This window comes from Ciconia boyciana, chromosome 3, assembly GCF_034638445.1.
Source record: "Ciconia boyciana chromosome 3, ASM3463844v1, whole genome shotgun sequence".
NCBI lineage: Eukaryota > Metazoa > Chordata > Aves > Ciconiiformes > Ciconiidae > Ciconia > Ciconia boyciana.
The window spans coordinates 128309193-128336939 of NC_132936.1; the positions used below are offsets into that span (position 1 = coordinate 128309193).

At 40.1% G+C, this 27747-nt stretch overlaps 1 protein-coding gene across 1 annotated transcript in view; it reads right to left on the reverse strand.

Annotated features, from left to right (window-relative positions):
- Positions 1-27747, reverse strand: part of CFAP61 (cilia and flagella associated protein 61) — a 113243-nt gene that overhangs the window by 50882 nt on the left and 34614 nt on the right. Inside the window, exons 15-17 of the mRNA XM_072857652.1 lie at positions 26469-26675; positions 23599-23733; positions 7022-7149 (exon numbers count right to left, since the gene is read on the reverse strand). Coding sequence (XP_072713753.1) covers positions 7022-7149; positions 23599-23733; positions 26469-26675 — 470 coding nt within the window. The remainder of the gene's footprint in view (positions 1-7021; positions 7150-23598; positions 23734-26468; positions 26676-27747) is intronic.

Genomic DNA, 27747 nt, shown 5'->3' on the forward strand with positions numbered 1-27747 from the left:
TCCTGACAGCAAAAGCACGCAGGAAGAGAAGATACTCATAAAAGTTGCATGTTCTGAGGCACCACCCCAGTGCCACATCCTCTTGACAGAAAGCTGGCAGCCCAGGAAAGACAGGGACATGGCTGGTGGAGGAGTCAGCTGGGCCAAAATTCCTGATCTCAAACATCTGCATGTAGCAGCTGCGGATCTGGGCCTTGCAGCACCTCCAGCCCTGGCAGCCTGATGAGCACAGCTGCCTCGCTGATATTGCATCCCGTAACGTAAAACAGCTCTGAGAGATGCAGCACCACAAAGCCACGTAATGCCCAGCGCTTCACCAGAGCAACACGATACTTCTCCAACAGCTCCTTCCCAAACAGCCCGTGCCCTGTAGCTCCCCCAAAACTGAAATTATGCCTGATTAATGCAGAGGTGCTACTGACCCCCGCACTCCTAGGGAAACAAACCACACCACATGATGTTACAATTCACACAAGAATGCAGTGTGGTAAGATGGGTACTGGAAGCAATCGAGCTACAGCACTGTGGAGCTCCATCTAACCTAACCAATCCACATTAGAAGTCTGGGGAATCTAGATAATACAGCATTCACCATCTCATTACTACCTCTTATGTACTCCCAACTCTCATTTCAATGTAAACTGCATTCAGACTCATCTCCTTCCTGGGATCTGGAGGGTAATCACAGCAATCCAGAAAAGGAACCTCAAAATTTCAGGTCATCAGGCATTCAGAAAAAACAAGCAAGTACCTTCAAACAGCGATCTTCATTCGTCACAACCTTCACTCTGCCCGTTAGAGTACATACATATATACATATGAACAGGAATCAAATCTACACTAATCACTAGAGGGAAGGATCACAACTTAACCAGCCAACTAATTTTTTCGCTACTGTAGTAGTCTGAACAGTCTTCTGTGCTTCAAAACCAACCCATAGGCAGTTTATAGACTGCTCTGAAGAACTCAGTAGTTACACCTCCACAACAGCCCTGGGAAACAAACTTCAAACAAAGAAAAAAATATGAACAGGAGAGAAAGTACATCTCCTCCACTGCTTTAGCAGAGAACTGGAAAACCTAAATGCAGTGTTTGCACTTGGAATGCTTCTGTATTTGCTTTGAACTGCATTGATCAGAGAGCTACCAGATGCTTCGGGTAGTCAGGTTACCAAGCTCTGCACAGAGCTGCTGAAACAGCCATGCTAATGTCATACTTAGTCACCAGGAGAGGTATGATAAATACAAAATATAATTCTATAAAAATTCTTGTGACTCATTTCAATTTTGAAACAGGCCTTTTATGAGAAAACTACTATCTCCAAGATCAGTTTTAACATGCAACAAGAAGTTACGAGTATTCATATATAAATAGTAACAAAAGAACATCTACAAATACTTACAAATTTAAAGTGTGAAAGAATAGTTTGGGCTCAGACAAATGTTTGCTTATGTTTAAAGGGCAAGTACTTAAAGCTGAAATAATCTTATTTAAAACTGAAAACTGTCTCTAAAGCAAGAATATAACTGAAATAACCACACATCAATGCTAATTGTGTATCATTTTTTGGCAGAGGCATGTCAAATGGCTGTTACGAAGGCTGATCTTGACCCATCTCCTCTCCCCCAGTTTATGTCTGGTATCAGTCACTGACAGTGTTCATTGTGATCCTGACTGCGCAACAAGGCGAGATATGACCTATCTTATTTATCTCTGTCACAACTTGATCTCTATTCACCAGAAATGACGGAAGCCAACAATGTCTGAAGGACGCAGGCCCGGTGACACTGAACACATGGTCGACTACAACATTGTTCTGGATTGGCCTTGGTATGAAAAAAAGGCAGTCAAAAGGAAGCACATGTATATCAATTCATGTGGCAAAGATAGATAGTATAAAACAATGAAGATCACTAAACCATTCATTACATGTTAGCTCTGTGATCAGCAAGTAAGCACTAACTATTTAATTAGTCAACTAATTAGTGACAGGCAACATGGAAGGCTTCAGATGTTCTCAGACAAATGCAAAGATAAAAAGCCTAATTAAACAGCAAGCATTATGCTAACTATTGCCAAACAGGACAGATGTGCAGGATATTGTATAATACTGTGCTGCCAGATAACAGCAGTTGTAGCTGTTCTGTCAGAAACCGTGTTTTAAAAATCCCTGCCATTGCTAAGCTAATCTTAGGTACCTTTAACTCACAAAGGCAGAAACCGTCCTGCAGACAAAAAACCTCACAGATTAACTGTGTTAGATTCTAATTCTACTTTAAGAAAACAGTTCAGGGCTTTGACAAAAATATACTTTATTTGCTTTTTAAATTCAGTAACTATTTTAATGCACCCACATGGAAAGGGAAATATATTTCACAACATTTTCATACAAAACATTGTGATCTTAGCCACCATTCATTTATTGCTATTTTGTGTAGCACATTATGTATATTTCCAACGTCCTCAGAGAATCAGTCATTGTTTACACCAGAGGTTGGATTAAGGAGGTTTTCGAAATCATGGATTAAAAAGGGTTTTCCCTATAATCAGAAGACAATAACGCTTTCCGCAGCTATATGCAAAGAGGTGGATAAAAAGCTAATTGGTTCACTATGCTGGAACCAATGACAAGATACTGCTGTGAGCAAGCTTTTTGCGTTCTTGCAGCCAAACTTCAATCACCTGCTGTCAGGGCATACTGGTTAGCACGCTGTTCTGTGAATCATCCACCAGAACAAACTGAAAATGCTATTTTTTTTTTACTTGTATGTTCTTCTGGCATAACGCTGCTGCTGTGACCATCATTCTTAAATTATCCAAGAAAACAAGAAGAAACAAAGAAACCCTGCCCTCCTGGTAAATTAGTATTTAGCAATGAGGTTATTTTTAAAAGCATCTCAGTACTTGGGAATATGAGAAGATTAAAATGCTGGGCTGTAGCTCACATACATTTAGGGGAACACTGGTTTAACTGAGGACTATGCAACTCAGTATCCCAATTCTAGCCGTTCACACTTATTTAAATACATTATTTATCTGCAGTTGATATTTCTCCTGCTGAACCTCACCTCCAAGAATTGTTATTTGCAGAACTCTGAACTGAACCCATTACTCCTTTCCTCATATTCATAGGTACTCATATTCTGTACTCATGAAAACAGATTTTACACTTGCAAATCACTTTCAGATACAATTTTCATTGAATACTTGCAAGTTGAATATTTAAAAGTTTTTCGTTTATAAATTTACTATATGCATACTTGATCTCAGTGGGCATGACAAAAAAGTTTTTAAAACTTCCTTTAGTCTTAAATCAGACTCCTTTTTAGGGTCTTCATGTAATTTGTCAATGTTAGCGGCTCATAGTATTGCAACTGTAAGTGGGGGGCACGCACATATTTACTGGAATGTCTGATAAAACTCTTCTTCTTGTAATTTTTTTTCCCCCCAAGACCAAGTCACTCAAGGGAAACTAAAAATAAATAAAACTTGTATTTTAGCTTAACCTCTCTTTGGAGTTTCTTTGATCTGATTCACTCCGACGCTGAAAGGACTTTCTCCCCACATCCTACAACAAAGGGGAGGCAGGAGCGCCAGTCAGCACTAACAGTTTGGAGGGCAGAGAACAATAGAGGCTGAGACTCCGTGTTGCCGGGCTGAGCTGCTTTTTCACAAGGGGAGTATTTGTTCAGTTGCTACTCCTCCTTTAGGACAGGACATCGCTCAGAGTTTACGCCGTTTTAACAAACGGTCTGATGCTGCTGCAATTTATATAAGCCTTGTCTTAGTGCTAGAGAATGACCTAAGTCCTGGCTTTGTGCAAGGGGAAGCATATAATTGCACTGCCCAGGAGGAGCCTCATGCAGGAATTGTGGGAATCACAATTCCTCCCCTGCTTGCCATGCTCCTGCAGGGAAGTTAATTACTGCAGCAATTTATGATGCGACTCACTCCCCCCCTTCCTCAGCTCCGCTGCCCAGCTCGCTGCAGCTCCTCCCGTGTCAGACAGCAGCAGCCCAGGCGCGGCCTCCAGGGCCGCTTTCGCACCTGTACCCACCGACAGCCGCCGGGCTCGAGAAGGGAGGCCAGGCTCTGTCTGCGTTACTGCCAGCACTGCTGCCTCCATCGGTCGCCTGTTTCTTGAATAGAAAATTCATGTGTGTCCTAAAGAAAACTAGCACTTTAGCTGAAAACGCATGTCTGCATGTGGTTACACTCCAAGAAAAAAAAATAAATCAGCAGGTGATATTTATTTGAATGGTGAAACATGAATAATGAGATCCCCTTCACTGACCTAGCGTTAGATTAAGCAATCCTCCAGGGCTCAGAGTACCCCGAGCGTTAGGAAGAAGCTTCCCCTCCTGGCAGGTCACTCCATATACTCATTTGCAGCATGTCTGCACTGCCCTTTGAAATAACGGGCACCGATTTGGGCACACCAGTGCTCTGACCTCTGTGACAATCTCCGCTTCCAGAAACTCTAACCGCAAGGAAACGAGCCACAGCGAAAGACTGAAGCAGCATTTTGTAAGAGAACGGTTCACAGCACGCAGTCCCCCTTTGCAACAGGGTTGGGGTGGATAAGAAGCGGTGCCCACGGCTGCTCCGCAGCACTGCTCAAACAGCGACGACACCGAACTTCCCCAGGAGCACTCTGCCGCGGCGGAGCTGCCACGAACTGCAGTGCCGCTGCCCCAGCACAATGGGAGCGAGAGGCAGCCTGCTGCAGCTCTCGAGCGAGGAGAGGTAATTCTCATGATTATTTCTCTGTTCAATGAAAAATATATTTCTTCAGTCTCAAACAAGTTGAAAACACTTGTAAAATCTAGTTCTAATAATTGTTATGTAGGTAAGTGAATTACATTTGTGTGTTTCCATGGTGACTGATAATGTAAAATAATTAAGTATGAAGAATAATGAGGAGAAAACTACTTCCTCTTTTTAAGGATTAGGGGCTTACAAATTGATTCAATCTAGCTATTTTTAGTGCACGTAACCTTTGCAAAGAATGTTAGAAAATTATGAGTAAATTAAACTAAATTGTATTAAAAGGCCTTCACATTGATCAGGAGACTTTTATCTGCTGCTGATGTGAAAATTAAAAAAATAATCTGTCTTAAATTTATATATATATTAATATAAATTCTGTGACATTTTGCACTAAGTGCTGACTGCTTGCTTTTTGCATTCTCAAAGCAATACTCCATTTCTCTTAAGCAGGAGCACTACATTTGTGCAGCGCTGAAGACAAGCACTCTCTCCTATGTACAAGGAGGACATGTTCTGCAAGAACTCTTTGCTAGAGTATGGTTCAAACAAAACTTCTGGCTGAAAAGTCTTGGTTGAGGTATCTCAGAGGAGGACACCTAGAAAGGATTGCCCCACAGACACAATATGTCCTGTTTGCTACAGAAGGACTTAGCTTCTGGCTGACAGACTTGGTTGGAGTGTAAATATGCTTTGTTTTTCCCTCACACTATTTCATACGGAAAGCATCATAATAAACAGCACAGGATTAATAACAAGAAAGTGGCTAATAGGTCTAAAGTACATGTTTAACTGAATTTTGAGTGGAACTGAAAGCCTAAAAGGTGCTGAGAACAGGAGGATGAGAGGAAAATTATTTTACCCCAAGAGGGGATGCTCTACAAGAAATCAGAAACTAAGGAAAAAAGAGCAAGAAGCAGGTATTTTTTCTTCACTGGTCCAGCAATATAACAACATCCATAAAGCACTTCAATGTTTTCTTCTCTTGCCATATTGATATTTTACTTTGTGATGTTATTAATGGTTGTTGTAGAAATACAAACTCTCAGCTTAACTGAAAAAATAGGCACAATTTTCAATTCTCTGCCAACCATAAAAATGCCAGCCTCCCTTAGTTTTTGCAATGAGCATTTTGTTGTAACAATCGCATACAAAATTTGAATTTTATATTCATTTCTGCAAGTCTTTCAAGACATTTCTAGTACATACATTTAATCTACGAGGAAAACAGCAACTGCATAAAAGGAACTGCATCGTCACATACACAGTCTGACTTCCTGATAAGCCCCTAAAACTGGTATGGAGGGGGTACTGGCATAGAAGGTGCAAGCAGTGAGGCATCCAAGAGAGAGCACCCCTGTCCCAACTTTGGAAAGTCTGTAAAACAGCAGAACTTGTCCACAGGCTTACTCTGGCTTAGACAGCGGAAGGTATAAAAGGTCGCATACATTTATTCCCCTTCTCAACCAGTTTATACAGTTTATTTACTCCAGTTTGGATAACTCAAGGTAACCACAGCAATTCAATTTGCAGTTTTACTGCTGAAAAATGCTTTAACCTATGCTGATGGCCTGTGTTCTTGGTGGGCCACCGAGCAGGCTGTGGCTGCTGGAGAGCAGTGTCCTCTGCTAGACCTTTCCCACACCCACCCTAGGGTCTACAGCAAAAATGGCAGAAGGGCCAGAAATGACAACTTTTTGGTTCCTGAACAATCCCAAACATCAAAAGCCTCATCAGAATCAAAGGTATCAAAAGGTGTTATCAGAATCAAAATAATCACAGCGAGATTACAACTCAACAAGATTATGTCGTACATTTCTGCACAGCTCTGAAAACACAGCATCACAACGAGGTAAGAGGAGGGAGGGACTCAGACAGTGATTTGCGATCCCACTGGGCACAACTAGCTTTAAAAGTCAATACTGCTTTGGAGCACACATGAAGGGCTATGGACTTAACCTCCACTTATAGACTTTTTGCATAAGAGCAACGGTCAAAGAGATTTTAAATATGTGGAATTCTCATTTTCAGTGTGCCTGCACCTTGAGGATGTACGAGCAACTTTGTCAGCACTTCTGAGTTCCAGAGTCAGCCAGGATGCAAGCACCTCTCTCTTCACATTTGCAGACACTCAGACCTTTAACATCTAGTACTTGGATACAGACTCAAAGCACACTTCTAAATGGAGGAAGCAAGCCCCTTCAAACAAAAGGTAACATTCTTCTCAGTAAAGGAAATCAACTTAAAAACTTACCAAAAAATGAGCGTTTCCAGGAAAGAGATTCCAACATCGGATGCACCAACCACCACAATTCTAGTGTTGATAGACACTTTAGATTCCAGCACCAGCTTTCGATTTATGTGGTTCAAAGAATAACTCAACTGTAAAAAACACGTAAAGTGGCATAGAAATGCAGTTTAAAAAAACAGCAAAAGTCTGCTAAGAATCATTAAACCATCAGTAAGTAATGCATTACCTTGCATTCACACAAAACTTATTATGGCTCACTGACATGAGTAATACTATGATTTTTCTGTGCACAGCACAAGATAACACAGTAGATAAATGGTACTAAAATATTGAAATGTGTCCATGTTTAACAGGTCACAGAAAATTAGCAGAGCTTAATGGTCTGGCTTCTCCTGGAAAAGACACTATAGAGTCCTTGTAAGAGAGGAGAAAACACTGCCTCTTCTATAATTTACTACCATTTAGCTAACACCTGGGGAACATATATTTACATAACCTTAAGGCCATTTCTGTACCTTCTAGAGCAGTTTTTACTCTTGCTGTTTTATTTATGGAAATGGTTTTACTTGTAAATTAATTAGGAACTTATATCTTTAGTGTCTTTGTGTGTTTAATTTAAAACTCTCTTGCAAAATGATAGAATTAACCTTCTTTTTTCTTAAATACAGAGCAGCTACACTGAAAACCAGGCTGTCAAATGAGTAAGCTAGTATCTCAATGCCACTGAGACCAATACTCTGGCCAAAAATTTTATAGTAAAGTTTTTAATTACTAGCTTCTCATTTTCTATTCTTCTTAATGCATTCACTGGTTAAGACAATAACCTCCATGTATTTTTTTTTTTTTAAATTTGTGTCTCTAGGTCTCACTAGCTAACAGTTTCTCAAAACAAATACGCAAGAAAGGGTCAAGAGATAATACTGCATTTGACAATTTTTTTCTGCCCTGAACTACATTTAGTTTTCAAATTTCTGCTGAAAGACGGGGAAATACTTTCCATCTTGCAATACAACACACTTCACATTTTTCTTATTGCTTTGGGTTGTATACATTCACATTTCACAGAATGCATAATTGCAGATTCATAAATACACTGAAGAGACAAATAGAAAATGGAGCTACTTTTATTATTTGTCAGACACTTCTCTGATATATTTATGCTGTGTCACTTAGGCAGGAAGCAATCTAAGACTTCTAACAGGTTCTCCTCTATGACAAACAGGAGCCAGAAGGTTAATAAAATTAAGTCCTCTAAATTCCTCCTATGAAGTTACAGTAGAAATATATTCTCTGTATATTAGTTGACAGAGTAACTCAATATATGAAGAATAAGTATTTTATTTTAAAGCTATGGTAATGACATTGGCCTTCTCAAGAAGTACATGGCGCACTGAGATCCCCAAGACATCTTTTATACCATGTCTTTGCAATGGTGGAGACCCACAACTGAGATTTCAGCGTAGCCTCACTACAGAAGGTGGAGAATTGTCTGTGTAACACACTAGAGTGCTGTCCTATACCTTGAGGATGGATTATGGACCAATCACTTGCAAACTGTCATCACTATATAGCAAGTAATTTAAAGTGTGGCAAAATTAAATGGCTTCTTTGGTCAGGCAACATGATTTTTTACTGCCAGATAAGTGTTCTTCTGGTTGCAGTTCACCACAGTGCAATGATGACATCCAGTGGTGAGCCAGATTCATCTCAGGGACTGGACTTCACTAAGAAAATTCCGGAAGATGTCTTAAAAAGTATACTAGCCCATGCTGGCTGCTTAACGAAGTCAAACGTGTGAAACCTAGCACATGCCTGCAGTCTCGCAGGCAGCCCTGCACCACGGAGTGACTTGACTAACCAGGGCTAAGCCACAGAACGACTGTAATGCTGCCCAAATTGTTGTTGTATGTCATCTACAAGTCTCTACGAACAAGCCTAACAATCTAATCCAAGGCCAGTGCTTTTTAACATGGTTTAACACTTCTTACAGCAGGATTTGCCAGCAAAAAGCATTTTGATCATAAATGAAAATATATCTATAACACTTGCACATTTCAGAAACTGAAAAAGCCTTTTATATTTCATTGAAAATGTACATCACTGGAAGAGATTTTAAGAAATGAGAAGAACCAATGCCAATTATTAAAGGCATGCCCCACTGCTCAAAATAAAACTTGGACTACGCTTTTTATAACGTACTAAACGGGTACGCCCCAACTACAACATCTGACATTGTTCTGCAAGTGCTGACACTTGCAGAGATCTCATGGTACCACAAATAAGCGTTGAGGATACCGTGCTTAAGGCCCTAGTCTTGGTATTCAAATTCCTTGGGTTTGTGAACTCTGCAGACCAGACCTCCGACAGGCTTTTTTTTGCTGCACATAGAGAGTTGCAACTTTCTAGAAAAGCAATGCCTTCCGGAGGAAAAATTATTAGGGATGTTTTTGCTGAAATGTGGCTTTTAACAAAATTAATAGAATGGTAAAAAGAACATGAAGAGAAACTACTTGTAATGTGCCTAATCAACCAAAATAACTAGACAGGAATGTCAGCAGCTAATAGGATAAACCCAATAGACCTTACAGCAATGCCAAGTTCAAACCTCCTTCTACTGCAGTGCTGTGTTGTTTTGTTTCTTGGTTTTTCTTTTTTTTTTTTTAAATGTACTCCAACAATGAAATACAAAGCAGTAATACAATTTCCTAGGGAAGAGTTGTATCTAATTTATGAAATGGCTTCTGTATCAATGATACAAAGGCAGCATATGAGTAGAATATAACTGTTTTTGTTCACCACACAATGGCCCCAACACCAACAGCTGTCATGCTTCAGAAATCACCTTTCTAACAGCTAAGTACACTAAACGGCCCCAGGGAGTAAGGAATTAGGTGGATTGGTCCCATAATACCACCTTATTTTAACAAAACGTCAGGACAAATGACTACGTATGTTCCCCAGAGGAGTAATCAGACATCATAATTGATAGGTCAATAGCAAACTCTAACTTGTTTATTTTGAATCCAATTTATTAAATAAAACAGCAATCATTAACTAATGTAAGGCAAAAAGCAATAATTGCCGTTGTAAGAAAAGGCATACGTACCTCAGAAGAAAGCATTTTTTTGATTACCAAAAAGGCCATTCTCCCTGCTTTCGCTCTGGTATCCGAGAGCCTCTGCCGTGGCACCACCTGTCACGCTGCTTCCACCTGGGAGGGCGGAGGGCCACCTACGCCTTCGATTCCAGCCGCTGACCAGGGTGGCCTTTCTGGAGTAAGCCACGGGGGATATTTTTTCATGCGGACAGCCGGTGCCACCCACCAGAGGCCCTCAGACTTTACCTCCATTAAAAATGCTTATGCATTTCTCAGAATACTCCACTGAAAACACAAACCCTGCACATAAATCACGTCTTTCACCTATGATCTCACAGCACAACATGTGCCAGAATAGGATTAATTTATAGCATTAAAAATTCACGCATCATTCTACCCTAAGTAACCAATGGAAAAAGATACACAAAATAATTATTTGGTTTTAGCAAACACATTTGTATGCCTTTTTTCCTTTGCACTTCCAAACCAGGTAAAGCATCATACATTCACTGTGCGTGCCTAGATCTCCCTTCTGGGTAGCCACTCAGTTTGCATATTGCCTGGGAATGTATTCATTGTACATTTACTCCACAATATGCATTGGTGGTACAAACTCAGATGGAGAATATTTTGTAGCTCCTTTTAGTTCTGTTTTTAAACATTGGACCCTGGGCTATCTGTAGGATTTCTAAAAATATTTATTGTAATTGTTCTACAATAGGTCTGGTTTTATGGCAAATGTTACCTTCATTTAAACAGAAAAAATGGAAACTGAACACCCAAAAATGAAAAACCAAATAGGACAGAAGATTTCAGCTTTGACAGAAAAGGAGCAGTGCGACGTTCTGAATTGGGTATTGGTAAATATATCCTAGTAAAACATCAGCAGTGTGTCAAAGAGCTGTTACGCTCATCGCTGGAACTTTTCATGCAAAGACTCCATAATGCAGCAGAATTCAGACTTGATTTTCTTACACACTGGGGACTGGGGCCTTATCCAGCTACATAGACTTAAGCATTTGCTAAATTTTAAGTATGTTAAAGTGCCCCTGAATTCAGGAGGACTGCTCAGGGTACTGCAAGATAAACATGGGACTGACTCATTGGTTACGTACTCAGCATCTTCACAGATCCCTCATTACTCCAGGAAGTAACAGGGAACCACCGGAGGGACCTTCCCAGCCCCGGCGTGGGGGATTCTACGCCTGTCTGCGATGCTTTCGTTTTAATTTAGCATTTGTTACTGAGAAACCTGAGTGATAGTTACTGCTGTACAGGATCTACATAATTTGAACTGTTACTGTAAAAACCATCAGACAGAGTAAAATGATTAACAAACCTGTTCCTAGGTTAGTGCTGAGGTCAGCGATAGTGGCAGGCAAACAAGAAGGTGAACAAACAGAGCTATTTTAATTTCAAGCTCCATTTAAATCACAAGAAAAAAAAAGAAAAATCAATGTTTACCAAGGAGATATGAACAAAAATTATTGGAAAATGCATGCTTTTTCAGCCTGCGTTATTATTATTTTTTCTAAATACCAGCTACATTCCAAAAAGTCTCATTAGAAATGTCTGTAAACATGTTTTCAAAAGCTGTTTCCAAGGATTCACAGATTTACACAAACACCAGAAACAAAAGGAAAAGGAAAAAGAAAAAGAAATATAACTGTGATGAAGACTGCAGCCTGAATTTTGTCATCTTTGTCAAAGAACCCTTCTTTAGTAACTGTGGCTCTATAAAACTGGTTTGCACAGATAATATCTAGCCTTTATATAATATTTTTCATCCATAGACCTCAAAGGCCTTTATGAACGAAGACAGTACCAATCTTCATATGGGTAAATGCTGATCTTCAGCTCCTGGAACACCAGTCTATATATTCATGACCAATATCTACCCCACAAGGTATTCTTGCAGGGAGGGGAAAGCAGGTAGTAAACAGAATATTTTTTTTTTTTTGGCCAAGCTTCAAATAAAATATACAGAAATATAGCAACATCTAGGAACTTCAACCTGAAATACCTTCCAGATATTATCTAGCTAGACTCCCAGCATAAATGTGGAAGGAAATACAGGAGAGGTTGGGCTGGATGGCTCAATTCTGTATGTCAAATCTATATAAGCCATGATAGGTCTATTACACTTGACATCAAGAAGCTAGACTGATTCACTCCCAGAGACGACCTGACTGTGCCCAAAGGCACAACAGCAAAACCAGAGCTTGCAATAATTATACAGTGTCTATCGATGCAATGCCAAAAGACTGTCTCACTGTCCTGCTCTTCAGAAGTCCTTGCAAAGGGCTGACCTCCATAAGCTCAAAGTCTGTACAACAGAGAAACACGTACGGCCGGTCACTGGGTAAAGGACTCCTATGAGAACACTTTGTGCCCAATTTGCACAGAAAAAACTGACGAAGAAAAAAAGCTAGCAGCTTGCATTAGTCTCGGGAAATAGCAACTGGAATGGACACCGAGCCAATCTGTAGAGGCGGATAAACCAATATCCACCCCGCTCACTAGCGATGTTAGCTGATCCCAAAGTCTCATTGCAAATGCTACCACCAATAATCACTCAGTCATCTGACTACAAGAACGACCAATGCCTCCACCTTGCACGCAAATCCAGCATCTGTAAAGGTTCACTGTGCTGACAGCAGCCCGGCAGACAGTACTTTTAATTGACAGCATTTCCCCCCCCCAGCAGAAGCACAATCGATGCACTACACATCCGAATGCTGGACTGAATCCCTCCAAGCTGGTGACCACACGCATGTCCATGGAGCCCTGCCTGCCGCATTCCTCCGGTGGACGCCATGCCCTGGCAGCAGCACCTGCCATCACCAAGGTGCCGCTGAGAATGGCTGCTCAGGCGGCACCATCCTGCACCAAACCGCTCCCAGGGAGCGCGACGCAGGCAGGCACGCGTTGCCGCAAGCAGGCGGCTGCAGACCCGGCCCTGCTGAGGAGGACAGGGATGGCACCGAGCCCTCGCCGCCTGTGCTGCTTTGTGCCTGCCCACGTGGAGACAGGTCTGCTCTAGAGAGGCAGAGGTGCTTTGGGAAAGCTGTCATGGAAACCGTTCTGCTGGGGTGCCTCTCTGGCACTCTCACTGGTTCTGGCAGTTGCAGTGAGGACCAGCAGCATCCTAGCACACATTTTTGTGCCACGCTCCATGGCATTGGTGATTACTCAGCAACAAGGCCCCCCAGCGCAGGGGCTGGGCAGTTCAAGGAAGCAAACTTCCACTAGGTTTTTCCTTGCAGCCCCTCTGTGCTGCCTGATGGGGATAAGAGCAGGTCTGCTCTCACTATGCAGCTCTGCTTCTCCACATACCAGCAGTATAAACAGTGCCAGCTCCTCTCAATGACATGTTTTCTCCCAGAGAATGCCATTCATCCGTGACAAGTTAACAGTCTTCTTGCCTTCTTGGCCAGGAAGGATAGCTATAGTTTCTATATTTCTACTGTTTAGCATTTCAGCCTCTCCAGGCAAAACTGCAGGAAAGCCAAACGTCCTTTAGATTTGCTGGTGACTGTACCAACAATTCAACAGGTGGCAGCTGCCCTGGAAACTGGGCACCCAGGAGCTCCTGCCTCATTGCAGCAACCCTGGAAACAGCAGCAGCCCTGGAAAAGGATTGTAACCCATACCTTTAAAGCAGACAGATGCTTCAGCCTACTAAGACTGCCATAAAAAGCTAATTGAATAACATGAAAACAACATGCCAAGCAATTTAGAAGTTGAAAACTACCAAAATTAATGGTTTGTACTAAACACATAATTTATACAATTAATTTTGATAACTCTCATCTTTGAACAGGTTATTTGAACAAATTTCCAAGACATCTGAACAATGTTATTTGAATAGCCACCCTAGCTTTCATTGTTAGTCACGCAGTCCTCGATGTCTGAGTGTACCCTTTACCATGTGTTTCCAGAAGGCAGAGAGAGAAGGTCCCAAGCCCGGGTGGAGCAAGTGGGTGCCTGCAGCTTGGTCCCTGTCACTGCTCTGTGCCAAAATCAGAGTCATGGTGCTCTGCACTCCTGCACAGAGAAGGCTGGAGCCTGGAGGGTCAGAAAAGCATGCAAATGCTTCCCAAGTATCAGGGCTGACAGAGAATTCTTTAAATCCTGCTTTGAGTGGCATAATTATTAACACGCTATTAAGTCATTCCAACTAGGTAAGTAAGTAGACTCCAAATCACATAATTTAAATCAAAGCTCATTCTTTACTGACAGTTTCACAAGAGAAGCTGGGATCTAACAGTCTGAACCGAAGCCATTAACAATTAATGGGAAAACACTCATTTATTCTAATTGGCTCTGAATGTAAATGGATATGGAAAATACTTTCCTGCACTAGGGCCATGGTCTGAGCAGCCAGCCAAAGACCACCATTAACTTAAACAATGTCTCCTTACCTTCTCGGGTTTATTTTACAGAGTTATTGTGCCATCAGAGCACACATTGATTATACTGCCTTCACACAGAATCAAAAAAATAAAATAAAATTAGGAATTACCTATCAACAGCAAAATTATATGTAACTGAAAATACTGCTGGCATTTCCAGACATTAAATTATTTTCTTCCACAATAAACGAAAGGACTTCCTTAAGCTTTCATTTTAAGCAAGACCTGCTTCACCTCTCTGGTCCAGCTCCAAAAGGCACTATGAAAAAACCTGAACATCCCTGATGAGACTTAACTGGAAAAAACCTCTCAACGCTGGCTGGCTCAGGAAGGTTTCCCTCTGAGGACTTCTCTTGAGAGAAGACACCACCACAACGCATCGCAACTACGCCAATACCCATATCAAAACAGGATTGTGTATGCCCTGGAAAGGGAGAAGACAGAAGCATCTCTGTCCGCTGTACCTACTCTGCATACAGACTCATGGCAACAGAGGTAGCATTTTCTAAATGTACTGAATTCATTGAAAAATGTAAGAGATGTATAAAATTAAAAGCTTTAAAAAATAAAATGTGAAAAACATCATCACATTTCATACTGAAAATAATGAACACAAGGTAACTAAATAACAGTACTAGGATACAAGGGGAGATTGATTTGCAGCTTACTAGAGAGTCATACTTTAGTGACAGCAGCTGTGGTTCTCCATTTTGTAATAGTGAACATTCCCTTTCTGTGGAAAAAATATCTGTGCCCTCCTTACAAGCTGGAATTATGCTACTTCCAAAGTCAATCTACAAAAGGCTTTGAAAAAGCTTTAAAACAAGTCTGACCTGTTTTTAAGCAGAAATGACTATTTTAGTCTGCTGCAAATGTCATTAACACCTGTACAGTACTGACACCATGCTTTCAAAATAAAGATAGGTCATCTTACTTTTAATTTCACACATGCACATAAGTGGTAAACATTCAGAGCATTTCTGTTAATGATGCCATCTGGTGCCTCCCATAATTGTGTAATATTCAGCCTTCCAAACAAGATGTAATGGCAGCAACACACAAAACCCACTGACATTTACAGTAAGGAAATTTATTATCAGCCATCAGTTCAGAATGACTGTGTTTGCATGACTACTGGTGCTATAAAATCATCACCTTTACCAATCAAACGGAGGTACAATAAATAATGGATTTTAATCCATGCACATACTACAAAAGCATTAAAAATTCATTACTCAAACACAACAGCATCTTAAGCAACAGTTACTTCTTTAAAAATTAATAGTACTTTCCTGGTTAAATGAAAACTACACACACCAAGCCTTTGTTTGTAATACCAATGTGTTCATATACAAATTATAACACAGGAATGCTTCTGTTTTAACTTTGATGCATGAACCTTGATATTTAAAAAGCAGGGAATTCTCTTGCCCATCCTACCTAGGCGCTCTCTGCTACGTTTATTCTGTGTTATCTTAGTGATATCTTAGAAGCTTAATGATTAAAAAAAAAGAAATCCATCAAAAACCTTTTGCATTTTAGCCACTTTCAGTACATTCCAGTGCCTCAAGTGAATTCATACAGAACTGAAACAGAGCCAAAGTGAAACCTCCTTTTACTACAGATTTTCTACAAAGTCAGAATACATTTTGCTACCAGGCAGACAGCTATAAAGTAAAATAGCACCAACAGCTTTTCTTAACCACTCCTAATAATTCAGGGCACTTCCAACTTTTATTACGGAGTACAGCTGGAGAGAAGGCATCTACAGAAGCATGGCTAACTACTTCTGTGGTAGTGCATACAGACCACGATGGGGAACAGATACTTCCCAGTAACGGCAGCTCCATGAGCTGCACTGAGATGTGCTCTCACACACACTGGCACTTCAGGCGGGCATGCACTCCAAAGCAAAGGCTTTGTTGCTTTCTAGTACTTGTGTCTGTACCCGTCCACCTTCTTGACATTTCTCTTTGGATGCATAAGGCGGAAAACGCCTTCCTCCCTCAATTTCTTTCAACTGTTCAGTTAGAAGCAAAGAGCTTTGCTTGTTCAGAACGCATTGTTCTGTCATACACAGCCTTTCCTCCCATGTTTTAAAATCTGCTTATTTTAACTCCTTGTTTTTATTGTCTTTTAAATACAACTGAGCTAAGTTTTTCTAGCTGCACTCTCTAGACTAGCTGGGACTTGCAGCCATGTGCTGCAAACATCCCTTCCTTTTCCTCTGCTTTCCTCCACCTTGACAGCAAGGTGTTAAATGTCAGGATATCAATTCTGAGTCCTTTCTGTTCCTTTTCCTTGACAGGTCAAGGTAATGGACTATGCTCAGTCTGGGCTGCTGATCCAAAACATTCAAGATCCTGTTCAATTTCTTCCAGTAAGAAGTACTAAGGAAGGTGTAGTCAGATATGTCCCAACTACACAGAGACACGAACATACAAGTAAAGAGTTAGGGCAACTTCTAATTAGCTGGCCTAAACATAAGAAAGTAGAAGCTACAGAGAGTGAAATGCCTCGAGTTTGCTGGGGGAGACACTAACATCTAGAGAAGAGTTTCCTATAAAAACACTCATATAGATCTGTTTTATTTTCCTTCTTAAACAAGCTGCCCCAAAAGGGAAAGCTTCTGTCAAGCTTGAAAATGTTTCAGATTTGTTTTCAGTTTTACCTGATAACAGGTAAAATTTTTTTTAGAAACCATGGCAAACATGCAGGACACATTTTATTCTATTTTGAAGTCCTGTAACTTTATATTGGACATTAAAAAAGCTCCTTTAATAGAGAACAGTCCAGGACAGTATTCACACTTGCAACCCATTTGAGTATCTTCTGCAATACAAAGAATATGTATGAACATAACACCTTGAGGGAACAAGTTATAAGATTACTCTAAAAACAATAGTGTATTGTTTAAAAATATTGCATAAATCTTAAGTATTTTCTCTCATTTTACTTTTTAAAAATTATTATTATTTTAAACTTCTTTCAGGCCACTTATTCATAGCACTTGCCACAAGCATCAGTGTGGAATCAGCTAAACACACAAACACACATGCATACTGGCACTGAAATCTATTATTAAGTTAGCAGTGCCTTGTATTCCAATTTCTTCTTGAATCTTCCATTAACATCCACCATTTCTTGTGTGGTTAAGCTTCCATTTTTCCCAGACTACAAACAGGAGGGCAAGTTTTCAGCCTTTTCTCATGTTCTGACCCCAAATGGTTTCACGTAGTAGTGCAGAACTACACCCAGTGTAAGAATATGGACAATAGGCCTGCTTTTCTTAGCTTCTCGCTTTTGCAGCCCCCTTCTAGATGGTCCAGAGAGTCATGTGACCACAGGCTACACGTTTGCAAAACAGTACACACCACTGATAATGTGACAGCGAAAGCTCCATGACTACTTTGAGGGTAAAAGAGGAGATTGAAAGTTTTGCTCAAAATGGTAAAGGAAAAATCCTCTTTTGAAGAAAAAAGGCTAGCACTATTAACAAGACTAACTCATTACATACGAGTTAAGGAGACTTTACCATTCTAGTGACAACAGTTCAATTCACATAACCTGTAAAGCAATGCAAGTATGAAAGAGCAGAAGGATACCACCTCCCACACCTGATGCCACTGCTCAGAACAAAAAGGTGGCACATTTTCATGCACTGCATTACTGAATTCCATGTCCATGATGTCTTTTCTTCAGATTCAAAACAGGATTTACCCTAATAAGGTCTTCTGTGTGCTTTTCAGTCAGGTAAACCAACTTTCATCTAAGTTTCTTGAGGAAAATTTATAATCTCCAATAGCAGATTAAAGAATGTAACGTGAAAGTTGTTTTTGTTTGGAGGGTTTTTTTAAATAAGGGACTGCTGAGAAAGCACACTGTTTAATCGCACAGAAACGAAATCATGGCCACTGAAGGAGTACAGAACTCACTGCTGTACAGACATTCTTCCCCCGAGTCACTTCCTGGCCATCTATCCAGCCATCCTGGCAACACTCAACTCCTGAACAAGCGTAAAGTCGACTAGCTCAGAGAACGCAAAGCTGGGCTGAGCACCTGACTCCAGCTTTTTGCCTGACGCCCCTTCACTCATTACTTCTTGTCCTGATTTAAACATTTCCTGTAATGCACCTGTAGCATCACTTGAGAAGTACAAAATTAACTGAGAAAGGGTTGGTTTTGTTTGTTTTTTTAAGTAAATTTATACAACACTGTATGGGCTTCTGCAATGCTTTAATAATTGTTCTGTCTTCTTTTTATGAGCTCTAGCAGAAAAAAATTCCAAACTGTGCAAGAAAACCTGACAGCTTGAATGCAACCATGAAATAAAAAAATATAATAAACCCAATAGCATGAATAAAATGAAAGGACAGAAACAAGAAAATAATTCAACAGATGTGTGACATTTTTGTTCTTCATTGTGGATCAGTTATTCTTGTTAATTATATCACCTATTCTTCCCTTTTATTGATAATTACATGAAGCAGATGGATAACAGAATGCTCCCAGATGGTGAGAAAGCAAACAAGTTTATAAATTTTTTATTTATGACGATATCATTAAAAATTATTTAATTATCTATAGTTTTCTACTCCACCAATAATTACATGCACCGTAAAGGCCAGCAGCACTTTATAAGATATTTAGTATTCTGTTGTAACCAACTGTTTTTTAACGTAACATGACTGAAATGACTGACAGATGTGCAAAACACAATAATAATCTAATCTGTTTTAACACTGTGGGAATTAAGATTTTGAATCTTTGGATCTTCTGCCAATTGGCGCTTCAATACTGGTTACTGATTCAGAATACAAAAATCAGAGATTTCCTTTTGATTTGGAACAGCTGTAGAAAGTGTTTGATCTAATGAGCAGACAGGAGCTTTTTCAGGCCTGTGTCATGAAACCCTAGAGCATGGCAGATGTATGGCCTGATGCAATTTTGAGCTAATATGTGGAACCTCCGATATGCTTGCTACAGAGGCACAGGCTGAACAGGCATCCCGAAGTCTGGGCACTTCCAGGACTAGATGCAAATAAGATCGTTAGCATCTGTGCCATTCCAGAGGGCTGCAATGGGAGACAAGGGAGTTTAATGCCTCCTCCTCTGTGCCTTCTCAGCCAATCCTCACCTAATTTATCCTAGTATCTTCAGTAGAGCAATGGGAGACAGAGTTTTGTAGGAACAGACACAGAAAATCAGCAGCAAAATGTATTTGCCATCTCAAGGAATGGGGTAAAAACATACTCTGTCATTAGTGACCATTACAGGAAGATATTACTGTGTTCATAAGAATTTGCACCCCTTTAGGAAGTGGAGAGCCACTGCTTGGGAAGTGACAGGTCTTCTGATGCAGAGATGAAGCAGCACAGAGTTGTGGTTTAAGAGAGAGAGTGAAAAAAACTTGTGGATGCCTTAAAACCTATGCAAAGCTTCAATAAAAAGGCCGGGCAACAGAGGAACTCTATCCGTTCCTCCTCTAAACTCTGTATTTCTTCGGAGTCATAGTCATTTTAACGATAAGCAAAGAGGCAACACAAACCAAAAGCCTGGCTCAAACTAGAAACAATATTGAACCAAGGGAAATATCACAAGGACACTGGGAGAACAGGGTGGCTGGAAAACTGCAGTTAAATAGTCGTTCAGGTAACGGTAAGTTATGCTTTTCTACGATAAATTTCTGGATTTTAACAGTGAATCTCTCTACCTTGCGTCTAGCTCTGCCAGAGAGACTACAGGAAAAAGGACCTATGCTTTCTTAGACATCACAAAATACAGCTCATGCTGCCTGCTAGAAGCAGGAGTGAGCAGGCCAGGAACCCATGGCAGGGCGGTGCATGGGGTTTCCCCCTTTTCAGTTTTTTCCAGACACTGCAGTAGAATAGAGAGATTTGACAGAGGGACAATGAGAACAAGTTACCACAGACAACATTTCTGGTGCTCATCTGTCTGTAACAACCGATCCAGACCTGCAGGAAAACCACCTCTCCAGCACAGCCGAGATCCATCTGGACTGGCAACACATGGGAATTAGCTGAGGGCAAAGCTTTTCTGATTTAGATTGCTGCTTTCGCTTCTGGCTTTGGAGGAAGGAAACGGGAAAGAGTCCTTGTGGGTCCTGGTTGAGTTATCTGTACTGGGTCAATATTTATGAGTGAATCTCTTCATACTCACAAGCAGGCTGGAACGTATTAAAGAGATACACAAACCGATTGAACCCCAGGGCTCCCACTGTGCACTCTCTCTAAGACACTAAGCCACTAATGGCCTACAGAGATATATATGCACAAATCAAGAGCTGTGCTTAGACGCTGAATGGCTGAGCTGCTGAGCCCCAAGCTGTTACTGGTGAGAAATAAATTTTGCTGCAAGAAAAGGAGAGAGCGAGCTCAAAAAAGGCTGGAACAAGAGGAAGGCAGAAAGCTGAAAAAGCAGTAGATGAGAAGCAGATGTTGATGGCTAGATATCAAGGGGCATCTTGTGGGTATCAAAGCAAGAATTTCATTACAATTATCTCCATCATAAGCGATAGATACTCAAGCAATTAATTAGGACAGGCCATCAAATGAAAATTTTACACTTCTGAAATTGACTTGCATTTATAATCTTTGTATTGTAGTTTATGTGAAAAAATCCTGCCATTATTGCAGAGCTATCTAAAACAAGAATTACAACAATAACCCGTCCTCCAGCTTTCAGGAACAAAGCGGGCATGGGTTAATGTCAGAAAGAAGTGCTTTTTAATGTGAGAAAGGCAAAGCCCCCTCAGCTAAAACAAGCTTGGTGAGCTAGAATAGAGAAGTGTGATAAAGAAACGAGGAGCAGTCTCAACTACTTGGAATTCCTGCTTGCCCAAAGCTTTTAAGATCCTGCAAGATCCTGCCCCTATCTTGTTTAAAACCACTGTAACAAAGATGATAGCAGACATTTTCTCCTTACTGCTATCCAGGTGCTTGCCTCAGACAACTTCCCACTAACTCCTACTCCAGCCTCTCTGTCTGCCTTTCACTTTTCTCCTTCTCTTCTCCACGCTTTCCTTATGACATTGTTTTTCCATTTCCCTTTTACCTCACTTCCTAGCCTGCTAGCATCTTCTACAACCAAAATGCATCTCACCTTGTCTCACAGTATTTTTAAAAGGTGACAATTCTCAGCCTTTCCATTTTGCAGATTTGTCACATTTAACTCCTTGGTGGGATATTTTGCCCTTTGCAACATGGATTGTGTCTTTCTGTTTACAGAGTGTCTGAGCAGGCCTTTTGATCGCTACAAAAATGTAGAAGTATAATAATTTTGTGCCTACTGAAATTTGACTATATGAATTTTATAAAATACTATTTGCAACTTAGCTGCAAGATTTTGCAGGGAAGAGCAAGATGGGGAGCAGTCTTCCTTTCTGAAACATTAGAGAGAGGGCAAATGCCTTATGCCTGGCTAGTACCAGAGCTAACAAAACATCCAAGATCTGAAAGCAGCACCAGCTTCTTACTTTCACGAGTACACTCAGTCCCCTATGGTAGGTAACCTCTTAAATTATAAACCTTTCCCAACGTATGGTGGCCAAAGGTCATTTTCCTTCACTCAACCAAAGAGTCGATTTAGCTTTGTATGGTTTCAGATTTTTGGTATTTCAGACAGCTACAGGCAGCAGTAGTGGACTAGGTTTATCCTCAAGTTACCACCTAGGGATCAACCCCAGATGTCAGTTTTGATAGAACACAGTCTGTCAAAAATCTATAATTAATGCCGGTGCATATGCATGGATACTTATACAGTGGCTAGCCTTCATTTTTTTTCCAGCAAAACTTTGTTACTGAAAATCTCGCACATTTTATTAAATAGAAATTCATTAAACTTTTAGATTTTAAACAACTATCTCACTACCTGCAACTCCCAGAAATCCTCAGGAAGAACCTGGGAATGGAGCAGACGAGATTTGCAAATCTCTCAAATATAGGAAGTCTGTGATTTTCCAGCTCCAACAAAAATGATAAGCAACAGTTCATTTTAAAGATAAAATAGGAAGTAGTTTAAAGAAAAGCATCGGATAGTTTATTCTGCAGAGAAGAGGAAGGCAGGGATGTGCATGTTGAGGGAAGACTGTTCAACAAAGCCAAACTCCGATCAATGGCCTCAGCCATGTTCTGGATTTTGCTTTGCCAACTGCTGCCTAATTAAGAGTTTTGGATGCCAAAAATTACTGACTAACTGTGAAAAGGACAGCACTAAAAATATTATATGGGAGCCCATCTCAGCCAACTGGAAGGTAGTAGACAGACATACAGCTCCCTAATTATGTTTCTTTAGGAAATTACAGCTACCTACTGAGAGTATCCATCACTAATGGTGTTTTTCCTAATATTTCAGCTTCGCTAGTTACTCTTGTGAGGAACCATCTTCACCTCAAATTTTAGTTACTTAAAAATGTAAGACAGAATAAGGTGTAAGTTATTTAACAAATTAAATTTTAAGAGACTTTTCCTTTAGAACCTCCAGACTGCATGAGTGCTATGCAAATAAGAACCGTTTGCTAGTGAAAACAATCTTTTCCTTTGCTGTTAAATCATTCCTGATATTTTGAACTGTTCTTTGAGGGTATCTTGTGCATGGAAGAAACCTGACTTGGGGACTGAAAAATAAAATAGACTTAAGCAATTTCTACAGAAATAGTCAGAAGCATGACACTGTCTTTTTCCACTAAAAAAAAAAACAAAAAAAACTTACCAGGAAGAAGGAGGAAGAAGGGCTAAACACTAAGTCAGAACACTTAAAACGTGTTGGGAGCTTGAAAGTAACGTCATGAAAAAATATTGTTAAAATGTAAGCATTTAGTATGTAAGTGTTATAGTTTAGTGATTGCTGTTTGTAAAGCGTTGGAAATTCAAGCTTAGAAGCAGCGACGGTCATGCAGAAGCAAAGCTGGGATTGTAAGAGTATGGACACCATGTTCAATGTAATTAAGAAGCAACCTATCAACACTAAGATGGTAATGCCATCCCATCTGCCAAACCCTGCATTAGCTGGCACTATGCCTCTTGCCTGCTGCTGCTTCTGTTACCCACCTGATCCTTGGAGACCTGCTCTGATGGAGCGTTTATGCCAAGCTCTTCCAGAGGATAGACAATCTGTCGTCTTGGTCGCACGGGAACCATGTAATGAAGGGCAGATGTCAGGGAATGGGCACAGGGATTCTGAAACTGAAAGACAGCGATCTATATTTCAGCAGAGAGAATGTCAGAACAGTGCACCACAGATGTCTGTTGTATGGCTTTGCAAATACAAAATTCTTAGCTCTGTTGGCTAAATCTGAGAGAAAAATCAGCAAATAAACAAACATACTCAGAGCAGAGGAATGAATTGCAGATAATTCCTGACACTAATGAAGATAATTATGAGAGTAATTACATTACTATCTCTGTGGGAATGACAGATAAACAAGTGGTTTGGTTTATGGGATTTTTCAGCACAAGTATTTTCCCCAGGAGGATATTTTTCTCCATAGTGATCATGAATCAGCTTGATTTGACCTCATTAAGCTATGTTATCTGCTTACTGCTAACCTTTGCTTGTTTGGCAAGGAATGGTTATGAATTTATATAGAAATTCTATACCGACTAAAATGTCAATTTCATCCAAGTGATAAATGTTAATAAACCAGCATCAACTTGAAGTGAACGAAAACCCTAATGCTAATGTGAACAGCATGGATCATTAGAAATAGCTGTATTCCATTTATTACAGCATGACTGGCTCTGTCATAACTTATGACATAAAAGGAAAAAAAAAAAAAAGAATTACAGGAAATAGACAATGAACATTAATGCAAACTAAATTACACTGAAGTACCATTCCATCCACAAATGCTGAGAAAACTTGATGTTACTATGTTGAAAACTGAGTAAAATATCACATTTACTGCTTATTAGAAAGCAATGATTAGCTTAAGTAACTTAAAGGAACTCTGTAGCCTAGAAAAAGACCAAACTGGAATCATTAGTAAGATTTACCTTGTCTCTTCCATCCACTGCCATTAAACTGCATTTTTGTAACTGCCTCAAGAATCTCAGACCTAATGCCATGCAAGGACATTGGTTCTTCAAGAGAACACTTAATAAAGCTCCACAAAAGTGCACACTGGAGAAGCAGGAAAGAACATCCTTCTGAAAATGTACCTACATCTAGCCTGTCAAAATTCCTACGTTAAAAACGGTGGCGATTTCAAAAACACCTAAGTCACTGAGGACAGAATTCATCTCAGTCACCATCTAAAAGCTAGGTGCTTACTTTAGCTAGCCATGCAGACGCCCCCCAGAGTTAGAGAGATGAGCATCTCCAGAGGGCAATTCTTTCCGTCCTAAGATAGGTAGTTATGATCGATGGATGAACTGCCCCCTGGATGCACCGTGTTTTCCCCATTAATGCCGGCAGGAGCCTAGGTGATTAGGTTGGGCCAGATAGTAGCTTTAGATGGCTACACATCAATGAGTTGACATGTTTGAAAATTTTACCTTGTGTTCCCTTTTCTGACACGAGACTGATTACGAGACACATACATTAGTATTTTTGAAAGAATCTTTTATTTTGCTTCCACAAATTACGTTCTTCTTGGAAACGGATTTTCTCACACAGCATTAGGCTCTTATGGCTCTCCTGTGGCACTTGCAGAAACACAAGTGACATTTTCAATGACAATAAGGTGCCTAGGTCCCACTGATTTTCAATGAAACACTGTCTAGAGTACCTAAACCACTTTTGAAGAGCTCTCATAAACCACCTGGATGTGTTTTTAATATTGTCCCCTTGCATTTACTCATGCTACGTTATGCCCAGTGACATCATTTCTTTTTTCTTCCCTGCCCTCCACTTCGTCCAGAATCTAAACAAATACTGGTACCTCTCAAAATTCATTATGCAGCTGAGTGGCAGTATGTGGGACAGTACAACTTGATCAGGTTCTATTATTAAACTATGACAGGAAATACAAATAATTGTTAAATATAAAGATACTATATGTGCTTTATACCTTGTCCTTTAAAACCTGATTGGTAACTGATTTGCAAGTGACAAAGATACACCAGGTGTATTACCATGCTAAAAGCAATTAAATAAAAACTATTATGTTGGTCTCCTCAGTTGATGCATTGTGAGTTTCTTGTTTCTTCACCTATACATCCAACACAAGGGCAAGAAACGAAGTCAAACCCAAACTACAGCTTACAACTCAGACACATGGTCCTACTTAGGCAGGAGTGGGAATACTGGATGCTTGCTGCTTCACCCTAGAACTGATGTGTTGGGAATGGACAGGAAAGGGCAGAAACCTGACTATCACAACTACAACACATTTATGGAGGGGGCTGACAACGCGGAAGGCAACAGCGATACACAAACCTATGTGGGTAAGAAGCAGATATACTTCTCCCAGAAACAAGTGAGGAGGTAGCAAAGAAATTATTCCTCTACTGTGCTGCTCCCAGAGCAACATACTAATGTGTGTAACTCAAGACATCTAACTGCATTTAGAGAACAGCTGCCCTAGGATTCTCTAAATTCAATTGAGAAACAGACATTTGCAAAGAGTGACTCAGCTCAGAAGGAGCCACCCTCTAGGAAGAGCTTCTCTCTCTTCACAGACTAGGTAAAGAGCCAAGGCCAAGTACACTTCCAATTTCTGCTCCTCCACATGCTTCCTGAAGATACTGGGTAAGTCTGGACTCACATGCACTACTGAGCACGCTACGGACTAACCCTGCTGTGCAACAGCTACGTCCATGAGTGCAGATTGTATCATGCAAGAAGAAAAGAAAGTACAATTTGCTGCAGGCTGCTAAGAAAATTCCTGTTTACAGTCATTCACAGAAGCAAAGAGAAAAATAAAGTGAGCAAAGGCGACAATATTTAATATAAAAAATACAAATAACTTTCTTCTTACCTTGCCTTCCACATACTGTGGATAAATAGGATAGTAAAGAGAAGATTTGTGGGCCAAGCGAAGAATCTCCTTTAGAAAGTGTTTTGTATAGTGACGAAATATAGGATTTAAGACAAAGTGGTAAAGATGTCCATGTTCCTCTTGCTGGTGGTAATTAAAATGAATAAAATCTTCAATGTTGTAATGTGATCGAATATACTCAAGATCCTGGAAAATAAGAATTTGGAATTCAGCAGTGATGAAACAGCTACATTTACAAGATTTTAGCAAATGCCAATAAGTTGCTTTCTATCAGTTAAGGAACTAAATTTGAACGCTGAATTAAGTGCCTTTGAGAGTTATTCTCAATTAAAGCACACTGACTGAACATATTTTTCTTGACCTTTTTTTCATTGTATCAAAATCTATTCTTGCAGTTTGCCCACCTTTATTTACAGGGAATGCATATTCAACCCTTTCACAACAACATCTGGTACAGGTTAACAGACATTCATGGAGAAAAAAAAAGCCACCTCTGTTTTGCTGAGTTCAAAACAGAGAAGCCTAGACTGTCCTCTCACAAAACTTAAACTGAAAAAGGGAAATTCTACAGAGAAGAGCTGTGTAAGAAATGCCCTCCAGCAAGTCTTCCCTGTTGAAGTGATAAGCAGATTTTTGCACATTTATACACTCAAGAGAAATTGCTATATCCTCCTACCTCAATGCTCTTAATATAATTAAGAGCTATTTTTCAAAATAGGAGTGACTACTCTTTATTTTAAAAACTAAGCATGACAGCTGTTGACTGAGCATTACTGCTGTTGAACACTAAAATCTGCCTTTTCAGTAACAGCAGAATGCCACAAAAGTAAGCCTTAAAGAACGTTTACTTTTCAAGAATAATGTACAACATTGTCTTTATTTTGTACTCCATTAGAGCATATGCTTTTTATTTGTGTTGAAGTTAAGCGTGTGATTCATAATCACTCAGAATCTACTGTTGGGGGAAAAAGTTAAGAAAGCTAATCTAGAAGGACAACTACTACTCTTTGCAGTACGCATGGCAAAACTGGTTTCTGACTTCGGAAATTAGGGGGCAAAATAAGTGATTACAAACATATTTAGAGGCAGAATGGCTTTGTGCTGAAGAACCAAAAGGAGACGTAGGAGGCATACTTTCAGAATGCATCAGCAGCTTCTTGCAAATAACAGATTATTTTTTTTCATCTGTGTGTCAATCATTACCAATGAGAAGGGAAATAATAGTCTACATAGTCAGGAAAGAGAGAAAGAAAGTTTA